General features: G+C 40.2%; 1 protein-coding gene across 1 annotated transcript in view; it reads left to right on the forward strand.

Moving 5' to 3' along the window:
• LOC136875497 (uncharacterized) overlaps positions 1 to 26,434 on the forward strand; it is a 130,703-nt gene that overhangs the window by 94,437 nt on the left and 9,832 nt on the right. The window contains exons 3-7 of the mRNA XM_067149045.2: positions 2,231 to 2,723; positions 9,650 to 10,324; positions 13,213 to 13,505; positions 16,132 to 16,613; positions 19,161 to 19,462. Of these exons, the coding sequence (XP_067005146.2) occupies positions 2,231 to 2,723; positions 9,650 to 10,324; positions 13,213 to 13,505; positions 16,132 to 16,613; positions 19,161 to 19,462 (2,245 nt within the window). The remainder of the gene's footprint in view (positions 1 to 2,230; positions 2,724 to 9,649; positions 10,325 to 13,212; positions 13,506 to 16,131; positions 16,614 to 19,160; positions 19,463 to 26,434) is intronic.

Below are 26,434 nucleotides of genomic sequence, written 5' to 3' on the forward strand. Positions count from 1 at the left end.
TGATAATACTGTAATTTAACCGAAGAATCCTTTGTAACAAAGAGGGGAGGAGTAGAAAATTATGATCTTCCATGCCTGATATAATTTTCTCGCAGTAAGAAGCTGATAATAATTTCGTGTGGTAATTTTTTAATGATGACTTTTAAACCACTTCTGAAAAGAACAATGCCCTATAATTAACCCTTCTGTACTTTCATACATTTCACACATTACTGCATTAAAAATTCTTATTTCTCCACAGTCTAATACTTCAATCTTTTCTGGAACTCTATCCCAGCTCTGTTGGTTTCACATCTCCACTTGTAATCGGGGTTTTGGTAGTTGGCTGTATTACGTTTTTGGAAAACCGCGATGGCCTTTCCGTCTTCATTTCTACAATTCTCTTGCTCTTCCAATACTCTTCTGGATGATTTTCTTTTTCTCCACTATATAAAACAACAACATTTTCAACGGGATTGAGACCCAACTCCTTCTGGATTTCTTTCTGCATCATCTCTTTGCTATAGTAATATGGATACAAGACTCCTGCTTCATAGTGATGGCCGCAGGAATTACAAACCAGAAGATTTGTTTTGGGAAAAAGAATTTTCATTACATAATCAGGCGAACCAAACTTCCTCTTCCATCTCCTTTCTATGGTACGTCTATTACGAGGTACAGCCCATAAAAATCTATCACCAAATAATTCTTGTAATGAAATTTTAGGTTTATTCAAAGGTATAGGTCTCTCTTAGTAGCCCACAGTTGCCATACGCAACGAATCTAGAGAAAAATTGCGGTCAAATATCAGTGAGAAAGTATTTTCCTAACCTTTCTACTAATCCTTGTAAACATCTCACCATGCGAGCAACCATTATGGTCTTCGCTTTCAGTGATTATTGCAGGGTTCCCACTAGTAACCTAAACCTGCTTTCCTTGTATTTTCCCTGGGATATTCCCGTTTTCCTGCATTAAATTTAGTGGGACATGCAGGCTCGAGCATGTTTATCATACTCTGGAATCATCATCTTGAAACATACAGGATTTCGCACGAACACTTACAATGGCATAAATAACTTGAAATAAATGTATCATAAGTCAAACAAACTAAACCTTGTCATAAAGTGCCAATCTATGAAGTGGGTTATCAGTAATCCCATCGTACACAGCCACAACAACCAACAAAACTGAACTACATTGCTCCCAGCAAGTCATCACTCAATCACTCTTCAGACTAACGCCTGTGTTCATCAGGGACCTTATTCTTGAAACTGGCAAGAGTGAGTTTCTAAATACACTCATAGCAGAAACGTATGGGTTAGTGTTCAGAAACTTATTCCGAGTTTCTTTAGCAAATGGAAGTGCCGTTCGAATACGAATGCTCATCAACTAGTGTGCATAGACACAAACACCAGTGATACGTTCCATTATTTGCAGAATTCTTTTCTGTGATAATTTCGCTTTTCCATAATAATTTCTTCTCAATACGGAGGCAAAATCCGTAATAATTATGGCAGTCCATAACATAAATTACATGGGTAACTGTTAAAACATTGGGCGTTCTAAAAAGAACATTGAGAAGATTAAAAGGTATTTACATACTTTTTATTGTACTGCACATATTTCCATGTGTTAAAGCAAACCATTCGACACAAGCTTTACTTCAAACTTTGGTACTGCAAAATGCTTGTATACTGACTTATATTTGTGCTTAATATTTATCAACATAAAACAAAATATTTGGGTACAATTTTAGTCCCTCTTAAAGGAATAGTTTCGCATTCATATCCTTTTAAATAAAGATCTAGATTTATGTTTAGACTCGTCAAAGGAACTTTTGGACGTATATTTGTTACTTTGTGTTGGACTGATTCTCTTCTGCTACGATATGCTATAGCCTTGTGGTGTACCTAAGATACTTATGACCAGGCGAGTTGGCCGTGCGGTTAGGAGCGCGCAGCTGTGAGCTCGTATCCGGGAGATAGAGGGTTCGAACCCCACTGTTGGCAGCCCTGAAGATGGCTTTCCGTGGTTTCCCATTTTCACACCAGGCAAATGCTGTGGCTGTACTTTAATAGAGGCCACGGCCGCTTCCTTCCCATTCCTAGGCCTTTCCTCTACCATCGTCGCCATAAGACCTATCTGTGTCGGTGTGACGTAAAGCAACCAGCAAATAAAAAAGATACTTATGGTTCCGAAATCTGAATTCAACTTTGGAAATGGTCTCTGATATTTTGTATGTTATTTGCAGGTGCCGATTTCGTCACGTCCCATCGGATACCCCAGCGAGACCGCGCCGCGGTAGAGAAAGAAGTTCTGGACATTCCTCGCGGGCCAAGTGACAAGGTGAAGCGCGACTCCCCACTGGATGAACTAGCAGCTGCTCTTCTAACTCCAGCCGCCACCCTACCTCTCATTCCACCATCAGCAAGCGAGGAGGTACGGACCGAGTTCTCGGTGGTGACCAGCGCTCCTCGTCGAGTCGTGGTGGAGCCCAAAGGTGGTTCAGGCATTTTGGAGGGCAAAGTGGAGGGAGCTGACGAAAAGAAGATCATGAGCAAGAAGGCAGCACTGATCGAACAAAAACCTGAAGAGATCGTCAAACAAGAGAAGAAGAAAGACGAAGAGTTCCTTGCCACTGTGGAGGTGATGCCCATCGCCGAGGTGGGAGTGAACAACCCCAAGTTCGAGTCCCACCAAGGAGACATCGCCGTGCCGCCCCAGAAGAAACAGGCCATCGTCAAGTGAGTATACCAACAATTAGATACTTGTTGTTCGAACCATGCTATACATGTATTTGACACACCTGTCCATGTCAACCTATCCTATGCTAATATTTTCATGCCTTCTTGACTGCCTCAGTCCACATCTATTTTAATCTGTTCGTAATATTTATGTCTTCAATCAATCGATCAATCAATCAGTCAATCAATCAATCAATCAATCAATCAATCAATCAAAGGCTTGGGAGAAAGAAGACGAGCTGCTCTACTAAGTGGTACGTTCCGAGCTATCAGTGGAGAGATGTCCGGCTCCATGGCTAAATGGTTAGCGTGCTGACCTTTGGTCACAGGAGTCCGGGTTCGATTCCCGGCAGCATTGGGAATTTTAACCATCATTGGTTAATTTCGCTGGCACGGGGGCTGGGTTTATGTGTCGTCTTCTTCATTGTTTCATCATCATCATCATCACGACGCGCAGGTCGCCTACGGTCGTCAAATCAAAAGACCTGCATTTGGCGAGCCGAACATGTCCTCGGACATTCCCAGCACTAGAAGCCATACGCCACTTCATTTTTTTTAGTGGAGAGATGGCGTATAATGACATTAGTAGACGAACAAGTTCGAGTGGTAATTTTTAAAGTAGGAAAGATCACAATATGAAGATAAAGTTGAAATTCAAGAAGACAAATTGGGGAAAATATTCGTTTATAGGAAGAGGATTAAGGGATTGGAATCATTTACCAATTCAATAAATTTCCAGATTATTTCAAAGTATTTAAGAAAAGACTAGCTGAATAAGAGAGAATCTGCCACCCGAGCGGCTGTCCTAAATGCAGACCAGAATTGATTGATTGATTGATTGATTGATTGATTGATTGATTGATTGATTGATTGATTGATTGATTGATTGATTGATTGATTGATTGATTGATTGATTGATTGATTGATTGATTGATTGATTGATTGATTGATTGATTGATTGATTGATTGATTGATTGATTGATTGATTGATTGATTGATTGATTGATTGATTGATTGATTGATTGATTGATTGATTGATTGATTGATTGATTGATTGATTGATTGATTGATTGATTGATTGATTGATTGATTGATTGATTGATTGATTGATTGATTGATTGATTGATTGATTGATTGATTGATTGATTGATTGATTGATTGATTGATTGATTGATTGATTGATTGATTGATTGATTGATTGATTGATTGATTGATTGATTGATTGATTGATTGATTGATTGATTGATTGATTGATTGATTGATTGATTGATTGATTGATTGATTGATTGATTGATTGATTGATTGATTGATTGATTGATTGATTGATTGATTGATTGATTGATTGATTGATTGATTGATTGATTGATTGATTGATTGATTGATTGATTGATTGATTGATTGATTGATTGATTGATTGATTGATTGATTGATTGATTGATTGATTGATTGATTGATTGATTGATTGATTGATTGATTGATTGATTGATTGATTGATTGATTGATTGATTGATTGATTGATTGATTGATTGATTGATTGATTGATTGATTGATTGATTGATTGATTGATTGATTGATTGATTGATTGATTGATTGATTGATTGATTGATTGATTGATTGATTGATTGATTGATTGATTGATTGATTGATTGATTGATTGATTGATTGATTGATTGATTGATTGATTGATTGATCTGCATTCAGGGCTGTCGCCCACGAGGCAGATTCTATATCCTTTGTTTTTTTAGCCTTTTTTGCCCCCTTCAGTTTCTGAGCTCACTGCTCTAAATGTTTCTCTAAAATAAAGTTTCCTGAGTCGTGTGGAGCCCAAAGTTGGTTCAGGCATTTTGGAGAGCAAAGTGGATGGACAAAATTGAAATATACCCCACGTTGAAAATCATTATCTAATAGACCCATGAACCATCTGTAGTAATAATACCGAACAAGTGGCTGCGCGGTTTGAGTCACGTAGCTATCAGCTTGCATTCGCGAGATTTCGGGTTCAAAACAAACTGTTGGCGACCCTCTGAAGATGATTTTCCGTGGTTTCCCACTTTCACACCGGGTAAATACCTTAATTAAGGACACGGCCGCTTCCTTCCCACGCCAGCCTTTTCCCATCGTCCTCATAAGACTTACCTGTAGACCTATCGGTGTGACGTAAAGCAAATAATAATAATAATAATAATAATAATAATAATAATAATAATAATATCTAGCAGTTTCCCGCTGGCTCTGCCCGCAATGTACAAAGTATGGTGTTGTTCGTTACTATCTTCACGGATGTATTTGCAAAGTTTCGAGTTAATGAAATAAAGCACGTGATCTGGTGTGGTAATAGAATGTAATATTATGTCAACAAAACACTTGAAAAAACATCACACAAAGAAATTGAATTAAACGTTCCTTGGAACAACACTACGCGCCGAACTGTTAAAAAGTCCTTCAAAGATCTTCGTCACGGAAACAAATGTACTCTAACTTTTCTCAGAATCTACCAGTTTAAATAGTTATTACCTCAAAAGAGAGCGTTTAATCCACTGAGTGTTTTTAGACCGAACTGTATACCTCAATTAGAACGAAATATATGATTACTTCAATGAGAAATAAATGTTGAAGTAATGAGACGTCATATTGAATGTGCGCTCAAAACTTTCCTCAGAATCAATCAATTTGAATAGTTAAGAGCTGAAATGAAAGACCTTGATCCACTGAGTGTTCTTAGGCCAAAAAACTCAGTGCCTCAATTAGAGCCAAAGATATGATTGCTTCAAAGAGACAAAAAGTTGAAAAAATCAAACAATTTGAGGAAGGAGAAAATTTAGTGATTTATAGTATCTGATGACAAATCTGTGCATAAATACCTTTCAGTTAAAAAAAGAATGAAGGAAATCGACCGGATAGAATGGCCGGACTGACTGATTTTAGTTTTCATAAAAAAATTAATATATAGAAGATAATAATAATAATAATAATAATAATAATAATAATAATAATAATAATAATAAAACCCCATTCTAAAAATCGAATTTGAAACGTGATAGCCGAGTGACATAACCACTGGCTTCTCAACAATGCGGCCGTGGTTCGAATCGTGCCCGATATATTATGTGAGATTTTTAAACAAAAAGTTATTTCCGCAGGTTCGGATTCCACGTAATACCGGAGGTCTCGTGGCTATGATCACGATATCAACAGTCATTTAAGAATACAAACTTGAAAGATTTAAACAATCATTCTTCCCTTGGCCATCATTGTAAGTTTTGGAAGATGCTTTCTAGTACAATGAATGAAAATATATAAGCGAAAAATACGAGCAGTATTGGTGTAGAATATAAATCTTGAAAACGTGATCCTTTAGAAGAATTCTTGAAGTCAGGAAGGTAAATCTAGTATTAAATGAAGAAATACAATCGAGTTGTATGGGGAGGAAAGAGGCTGGTAAAATTTGGCTTGAGAACGGTAGCGAGTGGCCGAAAAAACAAGTCTGGAGCAGACTTAGGCAACAATACTTACGCTTCATTTGACAATGCTGAAATTCTTGTCGTGAACACAAAAGGCGACCTCCTACGTAACCGCGCCATGCAACCGGCACAGAAAAGCTCCTGCAGAACTTCGTCTTATCAGTTAACAAACCTGTCTTTCTTAGTAATATTATAGTACACTTAGGTTAGATTTACGGTAAGAGCAACAATTTATTTCTAGATATATCTGTCATCCATCAAATTAACTGGGTGTTTAAAAGATGCATTAATTTTTAGCATAATATTACCCTACCTGGATCCTTGGCGAGCTTTCTGAACTTCCTTAAAATGACTAGTTCGACCACTTTCAAAGGTTCAGGGAAAAGTGAAAATAAAATTCATTAAGTGGCAGGCAATGAAACAGGTTTGACAGGTAACTTGTTACCACGGCGATGTTAAGAGCACGATGTTTCGAATAAAACTTGGTACAGAAGTATTCTTGAAACTGTTATCACTTGTATTGCCCAGGACTTAATCATAATCATTACCCTCGTGTGTTCATCCTGTGTTTCTTCAGGAGCTCCTCGCGAGACATGTGGCAAACACGGGCACTGAGCTGTGTCTCACATTGCTTCCACTTGTGTCAGTCTCCTCCTGCCATATTTCTCCTCGAGATCCCGTGGCTTTCTTAGATGTTTCCGGTCGTCATCACCACCAATGCACCAAAAGTCGATGAATATCTTACTGTTCCACCTTCTCATTATTCCGCAATCCATTCACAGCTGGATGTTGGCGATTTCATTCAATCAACTATGACAGCTATATACAAGAGGGAAAACACACCAAAAAAAAACTAGAAAACTTTTTATTCAGCTATTCTTTCATGTCCAAGGCCTGTTTGCCAATCCAGTGCCTCTGTATTTTCCTTCAGGTGGTCAAACTAGTCACCAGAATAGGCTCTCCTATCACATTCTCTCACAAAAGTTTAAGAATAGGCACCACAATCATACTTCGGGGATTGAATCTTACCCGCCTTCGGTCGGAGCCTGCACGGAGGAGTTCACCAACTGTTCTCATTGATGTCCAATCTTGTAGGTTTTTGAGCCAAGACATTACTCTTCCTCCTGCACTTCTTTCTTGCCAATGAGCCCTTGATGAATTAATTGAAACATTTTATTTTCTTGATTCTTCATTACGTGGCTTACATAAGATATTATTTTGTGCTTTATTGTCTGGAGTCTCTCTCTCTCTCTCTCTCTCTCTCTCTCTCTCTCTCTCTCTCTCTCTCTCTCTTATTTTCAAGATTGCATCATTCCGTACTCGACTAATCCAGGGAACTTTCAATAGGTGAAGGTTTCTCCACATCTCAAATGCTTCTAACTTTATCACTATTGTAGCTTTCAGCGTCTACGTCTCCATCCCATAGACTATAGTAACAGAAGCGCCACACAGAGCATCGAATATTACACATCCTTTTTTTCAAATGAATTTCATAGGAATTTAACATCCTCCTCATATTTGCAGTAATTATTTCTATCCATTTCAATTCTACATTTAATTTCTGTACTGGATTCCCAGTCTTCATAAACAATTCAGAATTAATTTTAAAGAAGTACATACTTTATAAGAAAGATTGCAAGAACATACAAAGGATGTGTAAGCTGAGATCAATCTCTAATTGGTGAGTTTACAGTGCACTAAACTGTATGAAATGTTCTAGAACTGTTATATTTATCCACCTGTCACTGTGTGATTTTTGGCTGTATGAAAGTGATTAAGGTATGAGAGGTGCTAAGAACACCAGTCCTTATGCAACTTGTCCTGTGATAAATATTGTAAAAGTACCGTTTGTAGGGTCGGTTAGTGCAGCCATTTCAGGTGGGTTTGACGGACTAATATGTGATAGCACCTTTTTGGCCAGAGCGGATAGTAACGGGAAACTACCTTTCCTTACTACATCCCTTGAGGGAAATCTATAGGTGGAACTGTTCTGGCTTCAGCTAGTCTTACAAGCGGAGGGCCCAATATGCAGATACGAGATATGACTAGACGATGGTTGTGAATTCGTAATACATACACGTAGAGTATATGATTTGATTAAAGTTTGTCTATCTCAGTATTTGTCCTCCTGTTCTCAAGATACTGGGTTTGATTCCAGCTGAGGTCGGTAGTTTTTGGAGGAGTTGTAATGCTACAACTCTGTCTTTGGATTCCAGCATGCTAAAGAACTGGTGCTGGATTAGCTTCCGACACCCTAATCTCTTAAAATTATAGAAATCGAACAGATGTTACACTTCTTCTTCCTCTTCATCTACGTGTTCTGTCCATTATATGATCAATATCGATCTTCATCTACAGGAGGACAAACGCTGTGATCGATAAACTTTTATCAAATTATATACTCTACGTGTATGTATTACGAATTCACAACCTTCCTCTAGTCATATCTCGTAGCTGCATGTCGGGTCCTCCGCTTGTAAGACTGGCTTCATGCCCGCCCAGTCTTGAATATTCTTAAGGTATAATGTTCACCTCCTGCCTACTCCTTTGCACCCTTCAACTTTACCTTTTAGAATTAGTTGTAAAAGTGCATATTCTTCACCATGTAACACATGCCGTATACCGGTATAAGGAATTCTTCTGCATTTGATGGTAGTCAGCAGTTTTCAATTTTGTAATTTGCTCTCTGCAATACCTGTTCAGCCCGCAAGATTCTGAGTATTCTTCTGTGTAGCCATAGTTTTATAGATATTCCAGTCCCTTAATGGTGGTCTGGTTTAATGTCCCAGCTTCGACCTCACAGAGCACAGCAGACCAAACGTAACATTTAACCATAATATGTTGTCCAAGTTTTAAATTTAAGGCGTCATCTCCCAATAACATCTTCATTTTCTTCAATGGTCATCATGCAGTTTCTATTCGGCTCCTAAATTATTATTATTATTATTATTATTATTATTATTATTATTATTATTATTATTATTATTATTATTATTATTATTATTATTAAGCCTCCGTGGCTTTGGCGGCAGCGCACAGGCCTCTCACGCTGGGTTCCGTGGTTCAAATTCCGGTCACTCCATGTGAGATTTGTGCTGGACAAAGCGGAGACGGGACAGGTTTTTCTCAGGGTATTCCAGTTTCCCCTCTCATCTTTCATTCCAGTCTCCAATATCATTTCATTTGTCAAACATTAATCATTGCCCCAGAGGACTGCGATGGGCTTTGGCAGCCAGCACAATTACTACCCTTACGGCTAGATGGGGAAAGGCCTTCATTTTTTTTTCATTCCTGACCCGGTCGAATGACTTGCAATAGCATGTGGACTTTCATTTTCATTATTTATTATTATCATTATTGCAGGAGTTTGGTATTTGATGAAGTTACCTTATTCAATGCTAATTTGTACAAAATAAAGAAAGTTTTCTGTAGTTTAATTCATTTTTCTTCTTATTTCTGTTTCAGTACGAACACACAAGCCCATCCTGAGGTCACAAGCACTATTCGACCTCTGACAAGTACAGCACCAGTTTCCAAGAGTCCCTTTGACATTATCCCCGTGAATTTGTTGAACGACAAAGCCGGACAGAAGATTCAAGGGAAGGATGCAGTATTTGTTGACTCACCATTGGCTGATAAATTGCTCGTACCTGCTGGTTCAGAAACTAACCAGAAGTCAAGAATTGAAATAAAGAAAGGACCCAACGGCCAGGACTATGAATATGAATATGTGTATTATTACTACGATGATGAAGATAACGATACAGCTACTGGTCCCGCTGAGAAATCTGCAGACTCTAACCTGGCACTACCTGTCTCAAGTACTACAACCACGACAACCACAACCACCCAGGCTACCACAACCACCACGACCACGGAGAAAGTAGCCACACCCAGCAGGCGGTTTGCTCAGCGCGAGAAGGACGGTGATGAGAGCCATGCTGGTGGAAGAGTACGGGGTAGAGGCCGCGGGCAGGCATCCAGAAGTGAACCGGCAGCAGCAGCAGAAGAAGCAGCACCTGCCCCTCCCAAACAGACTGGCAATGGCAGACACCGCTACACCACCATAGAGCGCAGTACCACCACGGTGGCGCCTGAATCTGCCAATGAGGTGTTGCCTCCAGCTCGTGCAGGTGGAAGGTGGGTAATTTTCTCTCTCTTACCGCTAGTGATCAACTCCTCCTCCTCCTCTTCTTCTTACCACGTATGTTCAACTGTTGGGCTCTGATTTTCGCCCAATATTGTCGCATGTTCTCTATATGTGACTCCTTTCTTTCCTTCGACCAGGGGGTATCATTGTTCTTCAGAGATTTTTCCTGAAAACTTTATTCGGGTTTTGTCTCGCAGCCTATCAGTTTTGTAAGTCTGTCAATCCCAGTTCTTGTGTGTCTCCATTAGTCATGTGGTACGCACTTCTTTGTTTCACAGTAGGTGAGCAGGTGGTTGGCCAGTCTGTTAGGAGACAGTCTTGCCATATGACCATGGAAAGCTACCCTCCTTTTCCTGGCAGTCAGAGAACCTCTCTACCTGTGACGTCTCCGATATTCCTCATCTTCAATTACCGGGGCTAGGGTCCTTCTGAGAACTGTTAGCAATAAACTAGATTTATAATCTATTAAAGACGCTTGAAAAACAAAACTAATTATATACATAATCCCACACCTGCACTGTTTCACAAAAAACATACGTTGTATGAGCAACATTACAGCCCTCATTCATTCACTCCTATAATACACTTCCTGATTACATCTTCTTCCTTTTGTACCTGTAAGCTCAGCCGTGCTCCGGGATTGCAGAACTAGCTAGTGCAACCCAAGCGTGCATTTCAGTTTTCATTGCAGAAAAAAATCTCTCCATCTGAATCAAAGAATAACCCAAGCGCTCATCCCAGAGTATAACGACTTGCACGATTCCTGTCCCCTTACTAATATAATACACTGCATGTTCTCAGTCAACTAAAATAATTAAACTTATTCTAACACGTACAATATTTAATCAGCTCTGAGTATGACACTATTCCAGACGCCTGTGCATGAATAAATGTGGTCTGGATAAAGTGGCAGCAAACTTCTGGTGTTCTCTGCGATCGTCGGATACCAATCCACCTGAAGTCCAAGGTTTACAGGAATGTTGTTCGCCCAGTCGTTCTGGATGGTTCTGAATGCTGGCCAGCAACTGTCAAAGCAAGAACAAGCACTTCAAGACATGAAGATGTGCATGTTTCGCTGCTCACTTTGTCTGACCCGGCTAGACCATGTCACCATCCGGAAAATCATGGGAGTTGCTCCGATTGTAGACAAGATGGGTGAGACCCGACTTCGGTGGTATGGCCAGAGAAGGTGTATCTGTTGTACAGACGACACTTCGCATAACGCCATCTGGAAATAGGCCACTTGAACCGTCCAAGAAATGCTGGCTTGGATCACCTTCAAGAAGATATGCGCTATGTTCATCTTGTTCCAAACAATGCGCTTAATAGACCCAAGTGGAGATTGGCTTGCAAAACAGCGGACTCTGCTTCATTGTGGGACAAAGGCTAAGCAGATGATGATGAATAATATGACATTTTATAAAATATGCATACATCAATCATTATATGTGTGTGTGTGTGTGTGTGTGTGTGTGTGTGTGTGTGTGTGTGTGTGTGTGTGTGTGTGTGTGTGTAGGAAGCCATACAAAAGGAGGCCAACACTATTTTACAAGAAAACAAGTGTTGGGGTCATATACTATATATCCATTTTTTGACTGTTGTGCCATCTGTACCTTCTTGGGAAGCAAATTTATAAAACTCTAGATCAAGGTTGAAGAGAGGATTGAGGAGGCAAGATCATTTATAAGCAATCAGTCCAATATTCTCAGGTAATTCAAGGGTGACAAAATAATAGTATCAAGGTATATTTAGTAGCCTCCGTGGCTCAGACAGCAGCGCACCGGCCTCACACTGCTAGGTTCCGTGATTCAAATCCTGGTGACTCCATGTGAGATTTGTGCTGGACAAAGCGGAGGCAGGACAGTTTTTTCTCCGGGTACTCCGGTTTCCCTGTCACCTTTCATTCCAACACTCACCAATATCATTTCATTTCATCTATCATCTATCATTGCCCCAGAGGAGTGGGACAGGCTTCGGCAGCCGGCACAATTTATATCCTCGCCGCTAGATGGGCGCTTCATTCATTCCATTCCTGACGCGGTCAAATGATTGGAAACAGGCTGTGGATTTTCATTTTTCAAGGTTTATTTAATTAGTTTTGTGGATAATTATGTCACGTCTGTGAATTCTATACGTAAATAGCTTATGTTAAGAGCACAACACTGAAGATATTGGGGAAGTTATTGAACTTTTAAGTATTTATAAATATCAATATATTATTATTCAGTGAAATTGTATTGTTTTATTTAAACTATATAAATGTGAAATGTTAATGGAATTAAACCATTAAAATAAGTTAGCAGCTTAAATTTGATCAAAACATTTCTTTAATTGTAATTAATTTCAATAATATTATTAACAGTAACAACCTCTATTTTGATTTCAGTTAATAAATAATGATGTAATCATCTAAGAGCAGATTGAAACTGATTGCAATATATCGCTTCTTATTTAAGGTAGATTGAAGATCAATAGTTTTTGACTGAAAATCAAATGTTACAATTAACTACAACCCTAGTATGCGTATTCTAGAGCACTTTGGTTTCATTCGTGGTATAAACCTAGTAATAGAACAGAAGCTTTGCCAGTAAGAGAAAATAATCCTCCCCGTCCTTTACCCTCATAAGACCGTAATTAAATCGGTCATTTTAGTTTGTTATCTTTCTTTTGTATGATTAATACTGGTTTTAGTAGAAAGGTCTACATGATCAACCTCCACTGAAATCTAATTTTACACCATTTTGTATTATATCAGTGACAGACTGCGTGAGAGTGAAGAAACAAAGTGAACATGTGAGTGGATTGTGTCCCGCTTACCGGCGGTACACGCACTACATTGTTTAAACCGGTACTGACGGCCATATTTCGGATGTTTAAGGTACCGCGGCCGTACTCTGACACACAATGAGCCTGAAGAAGTTCCTGCCGAGAGACTACCCAGCTCGACACGTTTTCCTACACGCTCAACTACACAGGCACCCTCTGAGGACACTCCCATCACCCGAGTGAGATCATCTGGTTCCAACGCTCCTGCCGCCAGCAACAGTGTACGACGACCCAGTCTAGAACTTGTGGACAGCCGTTCGTTCCGCACTTACAGCAGTGACGCTTCTCCTGACCAGGACTTGTCACCAGACTCACCGCCCGCTTTCCCCTCTGTCCTGCCAGCAGGTAAGAATAAACAATTTGGTGGCTAATGGCGGTGGTGGTGGTGATTATTATTTTAAGAGGAAGCACAACTAGGCAATCATCCTCTATAACACTAATCAGAGAGAAAAAATTGAAGGGATCCGACATTTCGATAAATGAAGGCATCGGCCAAAGGAAGACAAGGGTAACGAAGGGCATAAAAATGAGACTCCCTAGGATTTGCAAACCTAATACCGTCGGAGTCGGACAAAAACAAGAGTTGAACAAGGGAGGTCGGATAGGTTAAATGAAAGTGAGAAGCCTGGCACAAGTAAGTAGAAGCAATGCCAGGACTCAGTTAAGGGCCCCGTGGTCGCCAAGCCTCTCTCCCAAGTTTAGAGCCCCGGGACCCCTTTGAATCGCTCCTTACGACAGGCGGGGGATACCGTGGGTGTTATTATACCGCTCTCGCCCACACGGGACTTGAACGCTAACCTCGCATGTTACAAATCTATTTATACAGGGCAGGCTATTTAAGACTAGATGCTTAGACATCCCGCGAGATCTCCAAAGTTAAGCAACACTGGTCGCGCTCAGCACTTGGATGGGTAGCCACGTACTGTTGGCTAGATGAGGAACTAAAAGGAACTGCCCCCCCCCCCCCTACCGGCTCAGAATGGCTCATCTGAGCCTAGCTCGTGGTACTGACTAGGTTGCCATCGTCCAGATTTCGATTAGAGACTTATTTGTCTGTTTTTTCAGATGTACACACAAGTTCCTAGAATAGGATTAATATCCTTAGGCGAGATGAGAATCAAACCCGAGACCTTCGGCTAAGAAGCATATGAATCATGAGAACGTGTAATGAATAACACGTCCTTTTATTTTATTTCGATGGGAAAGAGATAAGTCGCCTCTGTGGTGTAGTGGTTAGTGTGATTAGCTGCCACCCCCCGAGAACCGGATTCGATTCTCAGCTCTGCCACGAAATTTGGAAAGTGGTACGAGGGCTGAAACGGGGTCCACTCAGCCTCGGGAGGTCTACTGAGTAGAGGGGTTTCTATTCCCACCTCAGCCATCCTCGAAGTGGTTTTCCATGGTATCCCACTTCTCCTCCAGGCAAATGCCACGATGGTACCTAACTTCAGGCCACGGCCACTTCCTTCCCTCTTCCTTGTCTATCCCTTCCAATCTTCCCATTACCCTACAAAGCCCCTGTTCAGCATAGCAGGTGAGGCCACCTGCGCGAGGTACTGGTCTTCATCCCCAGTTGTATCCCCAACCAATATTCTCACGCTCCATGACACTGGCCTTGAGGCAGTAGAGGTGGGATCCCTCGCTGAGTCCGAAGGAAAAACCAACCCTGGATGGTAAACTGATTAAGAAAGGAAAAGTAAGTAAAATTGAAAATGCACTTTACTCTCCTGTTATCAACAGAGAATGGAGGAAGCTAGGGAAAACAGCAAAATTACGTAACATTAACAGAGGAATGTGGGAAAAGATCTACTGCAAGTAAGGTAAGGACAGAGAGGATACAAAAGGCGGTACACCAGGCCCTATGACTTAATTAAAATCTAGGAAATATGTCAAAAATATTTGATCAATTATTGGATATACAGTTCCCTTTGAGGGTCAGTGGTAGAGTATCGGTCTTCGGATCCAAAGATCGCGGGTTCAAACCCGGCAAAGGCAGTCGTATTTTCGAAGGGCGGATAAAAGTCCAATCGACAATCCATGTCGTACGATGTTGGCATGTAAAAGATCTCTGGTGCCACATGTGGCGATTGCCCAACAAAATTAATCAAAACTCAACCACAGATCGACCAATCAAGAGCGTCGAAATTGACACGCAGGCATCCTAAATGGCATTAAGTCAAAATGCCTCCAGACGGTAGCTGAGGCCAAACGATTACTTTTATTTATTGTCAGATATAACACAAGAAGAATTTATTCTATATAAATAAATTGTATTTTTAATTATTTTATTTAGTCAGTTTACCGTCCAGGGTAGTGTCCTGGAGCGTGAGACATTTGTTCAAGGATACAACTGGGGAGGAGTACCAGTACCTATCCCAGGCAGTCTCACCTGTTGTGCTGAACAAGGGCCTTGTGAATGATGGGAAGATTGGAAGGGATAGGAAAGTAAGAAGGAATGAAACGGCCGTGGCCTTAAGTTAGGTACCATCCCGACATTTGCCTGGAGAAGAAGTGGGAAACCACGGAAATCCACTTCGAGGATGGCTGAGGTGGGAATCAAACACCCCTCTACTTAGCTGACCTCGCAAAGCTGACTGGACCGCGTTCCAGTCCTCGTACCACTTTTCAAATTTCGTGGCAGAGTCGGGAATCGAATTCTGACCTTCGGGGTTGGCAGCTATTCACACTAACCACTCCACCACAGAGGCGGACTACATTTCTAATATTTTTGTAATATTTTGTTTTGTTGGAATTTCTTTAGCATGTTTTATAATAAACAACTAATTTCATGTATTCCTAACGAATACAGTAAATGAATGCACTCCTGTGATTGGGAGAGGAGATTATTCTATTTCAATATTTGGTCATTGTGTAACACTTGATTTTATCTCCAGCTATCGTCATTGGCTTCTAAATGCGCTCTGCGCTTGCGGTAGTCACGTGTAAAAACTATCTGGTTTGTTTTCTTCAGGGCCTGTGAGATTCCTTGGAGTAACTCCAAACGAGGAAACGCCTGAAAGAGAAGGAAATAATCGCCCCAGAATTCGTTCCCGCGGTCAGACCACCACAACTACTGCTGAAGTGCCTTCCAGCACTGCGGCAGAATCCGAGGCACCTCGCCGCCGACGCCCATCCACCACTCCTCTGCCAGCCGTTGATGAGACTCCAGTGGAAGACTATGTCACAGCTACGGAGGCTGAACGTCAGTACATTAGCCGTTCCCGAGGACAGCCCCCAGTACCTGCTGAAGTCACAGAGTACCCTGACACTGATGTCACCGAAACCACGGACCTGCCTACCACTGCTGAGGACTCCGGACTTACCATCGCAATGATGGACAAAGGTGCACTGGATTTGTATGCCTACCTACAGCAGACACAGGCAGAGAACGCCAGCAATTTCATTGACGAGACTGCGACAGAACCAACTTCCGATGACGAACTGACAACAGAAGTAAGTAACAAATGGTCATATTATTATTATTATGATTATTATTATTATTATTATTATTATTATTATTATTATTATTATTATTATTATTATTATTATTATTAGCTCCGTGCTAAATCGTCTGCCTGCCCTTTTCAATGATTTTATGAACATTTAATAAGAAGCGCGTTATGCCATGCCGTAGTTCGTAGTCAGAATTTATCCATTCTGACATTATCATGCCGTCTGCTAGGTAAAAAATCTATCCATATATTCGCTTTTTTAATCCTGCAGTTCTTGATGTAAAGCTTGGTATTGCATCGTATAAGGCAGAGGTATTTTTAATCGCAGTTCTGTATAGAACGGTTGTCTTGTAAGTGCATAGGTTAGTCTCGAAGGAATGTTTTTTGCCAGGCAGAGAACTTTTTTTTAAGACACAGTGTATCTAGGTTATCATTCGATATGTGTTGCTAGATAATGTCTAAGCCCTATGTCAGGATGGGGTCTGTTTGTACGTAGACTTTTTTCTCTTAGCAGCATGTAAGTTATTAGGGACTCTCTACCACCTGTTCAATATATTTGGAAGCTGCGGAAGGTCAGAGAATCAAAGAGTATCTAGCAGGAAGTGATCAGGGGAAGTGTATACTCTCTGGTTTGACAGGTAACAATCAAACACGGCTGCATACAATGACATTACTAAGGATCAGAATAAATTAAAATGTTAGTCGCTTAGCAACCTGCTAAATACAGAGTGTATTGCGGGTAAGGGTAAGCCTTCACCTGCAGTTAATGGAGTGACCATTTAATGGTTTGATTTTATGATTACTCAAAGTTGGCTGAACTATCAATGTCTCATGATTTATCGGCAGGTAATTCCAGAGAGAATAAATCAAAAATGAAGCGAATCCAGTAGAACGGACGGGCGGATTTGCCAGAGCTGTTTTAGGTAAAATCTTTCAATATATGGATTATTATTATTATTATTATTATTATTATTATTATTATTATTATTATTATTATTATTATTATTATTATTATTATTATTATTATTATTATTATTATTATTATTATTGAAGAAAGGTCCAAGAAGTATTTACGGGATATACGGAAGTTATATGTTAATTACAGTATCTGTGTAGTATTTCGTTTGATAGAATATATTTTATGTTACAGACAACTTAGTGAATTCCTTGGTCTGAGTAAAAAAAAAATGAATACTCTCTTCCAAGTTAGTGGCCATCCGTGAATTGGAGAGAAAGGAGTATTCTATTCATTCTATATTTGAACAGCCGCAGTTTACTTCTTAGGAAACAAAGTGTAGTTTTCACCAAAATATTAAATTTGTCCTGCAGTTTGTCCCGTTTCGTATAGAAAAATCCACGGTTCTAGCCGTTCAGACAAGCAACACAATGTTGAAAACATCCTAGGGATATGAGCTACGAATTTTAGGTAAATAAAATATAATACAAGTATGAGAATATATTCCTTATTTATCCTTAAAAATTACAATAATTTTCTTAATCATCGTTATCCGGTCGATTAGGCTAGGAATTTGCCTTTCCCTATCACTGCGAGCGCTAATGTGAGTCAATGCATCGTTTCATTTAAGCACCACTACGAGCGCTAATGTGAGTCAATGCATTGTTTCACTTAAGCACCACTACGAGCGCTAATGTGAGTTAATGCATCGTTTCACTTAAGCACAACTACGAGCGCTAATGTGAGTCAATGCATTGTTTCACTTAAGCACAACTACGAGCGCTAATGTGAGTCAATGCATCGTTTCACTTAAGCACCACTACGAGCGCTAATGTGAGTCAATGCATCGTTTCACTTAAGCACCACTACGAGCGCTAATGTGAGTCAATGCATTGTTTCACTTAAGCACCACTACGAGCGCTAATGTGAGTCAATGCATTGTTTCACTTAAGCACAACTACGAGCGCTAATGTGAGTTAATGCATCGTTTCACTTAAGCACCACTACGAGCGCTAATGTGAGTCAATGCATTGTTTCACTTAAGCACCACTACGAGCGCTAATGTAAGTCAATGCATTGTTTCACTTGCGCACCGCTGCGAGCGCTAATGCGAGTCAATGCATTGTTTCACTTGCGCACCACTACGAGCGCTAATATGAATCAAAGCAGAGTTTCATTTAAGCCCTTAAAACTACAATCGGGTTGGACATTCTTAAAAAAATCAAAAACACCTGAGGGTATTGAACCAAGGAACACATTACAGAAAAATTATGTAAATAAGTTAATTTGGCTAGAATTTGAATCAAAAAGAGAACGAGTAAAGAAACAAGCGATTTTAGGCTGTTTTCCCCGAAACTGCATGTAGGCCGGAACTTATTTTCGATTTTATTTTTTAATTTGATAGAGCTATCCAAGACTCACAATTTGAAACCTTTCCGGGCCCTGTAGCCCTGCAACTTTCGCCACAATTGAGGAAATTGCTTAATTTTCATAGTATGGGGACATCTGCTTTGCCAAAAAACATTTTCTACATTGAAACGGCTATCATGTATACTGTAGATGGTGAGAACATTTCTCTTTTATGTATTTTAGGACGCAAGTACAACCGGTGAACCTTCAACCACAACTGTGAGTACCACGACGACGACAACCACTACCACAACCACACCAGCACCCACTACCACAACCACGACAACTACGACGACAGAGGCGCCAACAACTGCCGCAGGTCGCGCACGATTTGGCAGCAACAAGCGACATGGAGGTAACGGAGGTTCCTCAGGAAGGACGAGGTTCCGCTCGAACGGCAGCAGTACAGCAGCCGCTAGTACCACCACTGAGGCCCCGGCGGAGACCAGCAGCGCCAGAACACGAGGCCGCTTCGGAGCAAACAGGTAAGCTTACAACAATCTGCTTCTCTCTTGTAAATGAGGCTACAGTATACTCTCGATTATCCGCGGGCGGATTATCCGCAGTAAACAGCGGGACAGAGCAAATGGCCGCGTGGTTTGGATCACATAGCTGTCAGCTTGCATTCGAAAGATAGTGGATTCGAGCCCCACTATCAACAGACCTGAAAATGGTTCTACTGGTTTCCCATTTTCACACCAGGCAAGTACTAGGGCTGTATCTTAATCAAATGAAGCCATGGAGTGGGCTGAACGGTTGATGAACTAGCTGGAACAACAGGACGCTCCCCTCGTCGATAAGATGGTTTTGCAGAATATTCGTAGTGACAAACGTAAGAAAGAAACAACTAAAGCAGAAATCAATACAAAAATACGTTTCATATACAGCGCAATGACATTAACTGATTGTGAGAAAAGAAACTGTGAGTACTGTGCGTAGCCTACATTAGACGACCGCAAGTAGTGTAATCCTACTGTAACATTACATGAATTAAATAGTGATAACATAAATGTCCTTTTAAATCAAATGATTTAACTTTATTGAATTTGAATGCAGCAAATGCCCTCTTAAACATCATTTTCTGCTCATTTGTGGTTTATCCGCGGTTTTCAATTATCCGTGGTTTTTGATCCTCCGATTACCGCGGATAATCGAGAGTCTACTGTATTACAAGAGTGGGATGGGTGTCATGAACAAACGTCGGCGGATACCGGAGGCCACGACTCTGCCGCGGTTCGACAGCTCTGCATTATTCGGGAGACGGAGAGGGACTGGTGCCCACCATCGACTGCCTTGAGAATGAATTTCCTTGGTTTCCCGTTCTCCAGAAGTAAGGCGGGTGCCGTGCCAATTTTTTAGGCCACGACCGCACTCACCTTAACTTCTCCGAAAATCACACCGCTGCCACAAATCTCTCTGGCCTAAGAGATGGTATACCATCTAGGAGGCAAAATGAAATGGGTACAAAATGAAAACTTACCACTACCATCACCCCGCCGATGGGCAAAGGTCCCGGTTGTAAAGGAGTGGCAAAGAGTAGGATGAACTCACTTTGATAACCTAGAAGCTCTTCGTTTCTCTCTCGTAAATGAAACGTTTACAAGAGTGGAATGGTTTCTTGGGCAAAAGTTGTAGCGAGGTGGCTAAGGATAGGGTTTTTTCTCTCTCTCTCTCTCTCTCTCTCTCTCTCTCTCTCTCTCTCTCTCTCTCTCGTGACTGACTACACGTCGGCTTTCACACACAGACCCCTCGTCAATAAATTATATATTATTACAGATTGTAGTTTAAATCATAAACATAGGAGTAGTGAGGTGATGGAAGGTTTCTGCATTAGATTATTGCACTTACCAAGCTCGAAGGCTCTTCCAGTTTTCTCGTTTCCTTGAGCGATGGTCGATGGTTCAGATCCACAATGGAGCACATAGGCCAGCAATACGTTTTCAAAATAGAAAGGACAGAAGAACGTTAAGAAAATGGCCAGTTTGCTGTTGTTGGCCTCGCCTACGCTCCTCTCAAACATTCCCTGTTAATTGGTTCTAACCCCACTGCTGCCAGATCAGTAGCTGTGTTAAAATAACTTTGAGGGCATTAATTGTGCAGAGAATAAGTATTTTTCTCGTTTTGATGAACATAGGTCTTATGGACTGGAAGTCATCTGAAAATTTGCCTCCTGAAATTAGCGATACAAAATGTGTAACGCGATGTTACCTAGCAACCGTGCAGGCTGTGATGTGAAGTATTGATGGATCAATCAATCAATCAATCAATCAATAAGTCAATCACTACTGATCTGCATTTATGGCAGTTTCCCAGGTGGTAGATTCCCTATCTGTTGTTTTCCTAGCCTTTTCTTAAACCATTTCAAAGAAATTGGAAATTTACCGAACATCTTCCTTGGTAAGTTATTCCAATCCCTAACTCCCCTCCCTATAAGAATTTTTGCCCCAATTTGTCCTCTTGAAATCCAAGTTTATCTTCATATTGTAATCTTTCCTACTTTTAAAGACACCACTCAAACTTATTCGTCAAATAATGTCGTTCCACGCCATCTCTCCACTGATAGCTAGGAACGTACCACTTAGTCGAGCAGCTCGTCTCCTTTCTCCCAAGTCTTCCCAGCCCAAACTTTGCAACATTTTTGTAACGCTACTCTTTTGTCGGAAGTCACCGAGAACAAATCGAGCTGTTTTTCTTTGGATTTTTCCAGTTCTCAAATCAACTAATCCTTGTGAGGGTCCCATACACTGGTACCATACTCTAGTTGGGGTCTTACCAGAGATTTATATGCCCTCTCCTTTACATCCTTACTACAACCCCTAAACACCCTCATAACCATGTGCAGAGATCTGCACCCTTTATTTACAATACTGTTTATGTGATTACCCCAATGGAGATCTTGCCTTATATTAACACCTAGGTACTTACAATGATTCCCATAAGGAACTTTCACCCCATCAACGCAGTAATTAAAACTGAGAGAACTTTCCTATTTGTGAAACTCACAACCTGACTTTTAACCCCGTTAATCAACATACCATTGCCTGCTTTCCATCTCACAACATTATCGAGGTCGTTTTGTAATTGCTCAGAGTCTTGTAACTTATTTATTACTCTGTACAGAATAACATCAAACGCAAAGTGCTTTATCTCTGATTTCACTTCTTTACACATATCATTGATATATATATATATATATATATATAAGAATACATGAAGGTCCGACAATACTGCCTTAAGCATTTCCCCTCTAAATTATTACAGGGTCAGATAAAGCTTCCCGTACTCTAATTCTCTGAGATCTATTTTCTAGAAATATAGCAACCCATTCAGTCACTATTTTGTCTAGTCCAATTGCACTCATATTTGTCAGTAGTCTCCTATGATCTACCCTATCAAATGCCTTAGACGGGTCAATCGCGATACAGTCCATTTGACCTCCTAAATCCAAGATATCTGCTATATCTTGCTGGAATCCTATAAGTTTAGCTTCAGTGGAATGGCCTTTCCTAAACACGAACTGCCTTCTATCGAACCAGTTAACCAAAACTGCGAGACATATTATCAAAAAGGGGCGTTAGAGTAAAGATGATCGATGTGATCTTGCAGGCTGTGATGGGAAGCGTTGATCTATGGCCATGACTACACTTGTCGACTCCAAATTCGATACAGTTGTCTCTCGAAAACGATTCATTTTATGCAAATAAACTAATCGCTATCGATATGAGTTTGATTTATTGAAATACATACTTGTTTATCATTTGATTTCCCCAAAGTGCAATTTGACACCATTGTCAGAATCCTTTCGTCTTTTCTACAATAATTCGTGAATTCAATTCAATTCAGTTTATTCTATTCTTAACGGGCGTTCAGTCTGATGTACATTAACAAGAGGTTTTTATTCGCCCAAATAATTATGAATCTAAAAAACTATCTTCTAAGCACATTTTTCGAAAAAGTTTCATTTTATTTGCACCATAATTTGGTATTTTTAAAGGGATAGAAATCCGATCACTGGTTATACATTTCTTCACTTTTTTCTGGAAAGGAAACCCCATGGCGCAACAGCCCCGAAGGCCTTCAGATTATGAGGTATCGAGTGGTCAGCACAACGAGTTTTCTCGGTCGTTATTCTTAGTTTTCTAGACCGGGGCCGCTATCTCACCGTCAGATGGCTCCTAAATTACAATCGCGTAGGCTGAGTGAACCTCGAACCAGCCCTCAGATCCAGGGAAAAGTCCCTAACCTAGCCAGGAATTGAACCTGGGTGCAGGCAAACCACCTCTACACTGTGGGGCCGGCCTCCTGTATTGCATGAGGTTTGTAAATTAATCTATATAAATAAAATTGTAGGGGGTCCGCTGTCTGTAATTTCTTTTGTTTTGCCAATTTTTCAGATATTTATCCGTTTTAGGTCAACTCAAGACCGAATCGGTGGTTTTTACGTTTCGTGTCTGTTTGTTTGTCTGTTTGTCTGTTTGTCTGTTTGTCTGTTTGTTTGTTTGTCTGTTCCACCATCACGTGGAAACGGCTGGATAGATCTCAACCAAACTTCATATTTAGGGTATACTCATCCAGGGGAAGGTTCCGATATGCATACCATTTTAAAATCTTTCAATACACGGGGGGTTTATAGGAAAACCAGAATGGTTTTTCCACCATCACGTCGAAACGGTTGGATAGATCTCAACTAAACTTCATATTTGGAGTATACACATCCCTGGGAAGGTTTCGATATGCATATCATTTTAAAATATTTTAATAGACGGGGGGTTTATAGGAAAACCTGAATGTTTTTTCCAGCATCACGTCGAAACGGCTGGATAGATCTCAACCAAACTTCATATTTAGAGTATACTCATCCCGGGGAAGGTTTTGATATGCATATCGTTTTAAAATATTTGAATAGACGGGGGGTTTATAGGAAAACCAGAAAGTTTTTCCACCATCACGTCGAAACGGCTGGATAGATATCAACCAAACTTCATATTTAGAGTATACTCATCCCGAGGAAGGATTCGGTATGTATATAATTTTAAAATTTTTGAATAGACCGGGTGTTTATAGGAAAACCAGAATGGTTTTCCTCCATTTTCTCTTATACTATTGATTTTATGTAAACTTCGTTTACCGTACGTGAAACGTCTCTTCATTATAAACAACTTTCGTTATGTTCATAATTTACCTTACTCTTCACATGACGGAGAAATGTACAATTTTCTGCTGGTATCATGCTCTGCATTTAGTGACCGACAGACCGACAACGAACCTACAGGTTACCATGGCAACGTCTCTGACTGCATGCCAGTAGGGAAGTAACGTATTGCCATTTTCCTATCGTGCTTTTAAATTAGTGGTTGTTCCTTGGGTAGATGGCAAGAGAGGCGTCAATCGGCCCATCTGCGGGATATTGGCGGAATATCGTTGGAGGTTATAACCGCCCCCGAATAGATTAAGTAATAACACCATTAGTAATCTATTATTTGTTTACCTAAGAATCACTGGACCTAAATTTCTCATCTGTTACCGCTTTATTATATCCATAACTCACACTAGCATAATTTATTGAGGGGCATTTGATTTTCCAATACATTCACTTGGCATTTACATATTTGTCGCTATCCAGCTGTCCTCAGTTATAATCCATTTACTATTAATTTTCAACTTTCTTAACTGTATTATTTTCTTCCTTAATTACGCCGTATGTACGTGAGTGCTAGAAACTACTGGATGCATTTCCACCAAGATTCGTATTTAGAATACACCTGTCCTTGATAGGTTTTAGGGCAAATATTGTTTCTAAATCCCTGAACTGACTGGGGGTTTATACGAAACCGAAACAGTGATTTTGCACTTCCACAAAATATACACAACCAAACTTAATGGAAATCTACCTACCTTGGTAGAAATTAATTTCTAAACCTTTTTTCTCATGTGCATTATTTCGATACGAGGATTAATAAGGGAGATATCCTTAACGGACCGTTTTTCTGTACAAGTCCAATCGGACTTAACTCACGAGCGGGTGCGTGTAAAGCGTATTCCTTACAACTTGGAAACTACTGAAGACATTCGAACCAAAATTTATATTTAGCATCCACCTGTCCAAAGGTAGGTTTTAAACGTAAATAACATTTCATGTTCCGGAATGGACTGGCGGTTTATAGGGAACCGAAATGGTGATTTTACTCTTCCACAATATATACAGAACAAGACCAACCTGACTGGAAATCGACCAAACGTGATGGAATTCCACCTCTAAACCTTTTTTTTATGTGCATTTTTTCGTCAGGAGGACTAATAAGGGAGATATCATGAATGGTCAGTTTTGCAGGTTAAGTCCAGTGGACATAGTCCAAAAGGTGTTTTACATGGAGCAGATTCCTTATCTATATAAATCAAATCGTAACGACTGTGTGCCTCTACACTGACTATTTTGGCGAAATTTTCGTACAGCTTTCCGTTTAAGGGGTAATAATGACCATCTGCATAATTTTTTGGTTTAGTTTCCTGAAAGTCCTAATTTTGACCCGCCTCGCCCAAAATCCAGATTGCGGCATAATCTGCCAGAAGAAAAAGAAGATGATTGAAATTTGACAAAATTATACGTTTTAGCCTGTAATGAACGGAAAACTACCAAAATCATTAATTTTTTCACTTTTTATCTCCGAAGAATATCGAAATATGCAGGCAGTTTTAATGATGGTGCACACCTTCGGAAATTCCTATCACATAACGGATTGCACAATCTCCGTTCAATTTGGAATGATCTACATCCTTGGTCTTATGACTTTTTGCCGTATCTGTATCTCTTTTACGTTTGATTTTTCTCTATTAATCGATGTTAAATCAATTTGGAATTTTCACATGCATAATTCATACTTTCATTTACTTATATGAAATACAGAATCATCAAACTCTTCACGAAAATTGGCCCACCCAGTAGCCATATATGAGCCAAATGCTATGTACGTAGCTGTCACATAATTATCCGAAAAGTAATGTAATGTGAGATAATCTTACAAAAACTTTACCCTGGTCCACGCTTCTAACTCAATCTGACCCAAGAATAGACGACATATCATAGGACCAGCCATTTAGGCCACTAAATCCGGCGTGTCTTATGGTATAATCCTTTGTCGATATGACGTACGTTTAGTAGCAGTTAATCTGTATATGAAAGTCTTCAATATTGTAAACACGCATATACTTTCGTATGTCTATCTATATATATATTCACTGATGTCGATTTTTAACGATCGAGAAAGGGTGGGTCTGCTATTGTAATCAGTACTCCCCACACCGACTTTGACTGGCAGTAGGAAAGGGTTCCTTCTCCAACTCCTGTGTAACTGTCATTAGTAAGGAAGGCCTACAATTGTAATGAATATTTCCCTTCTCGATTTGACTTGCAGAAGGCAAGTGAGCATGCAGTTTTGTTTAAAACTCGATTGTGAATG

This window comes from Anabrus simplex, chromosome 6 (assembly GCF_040414725.1).
Source record: "Anabrus simplex isolate iqAnaSimp1 chromosome 6, ASM4041472v1, whole genome shotgun sequence".
Lineage (NCBI taxonomy): Eukaryota > Metazoa > Arthropoda > Insecta > Orthoptera > Tettigoniidae > Anabrus > Anabrus simplex.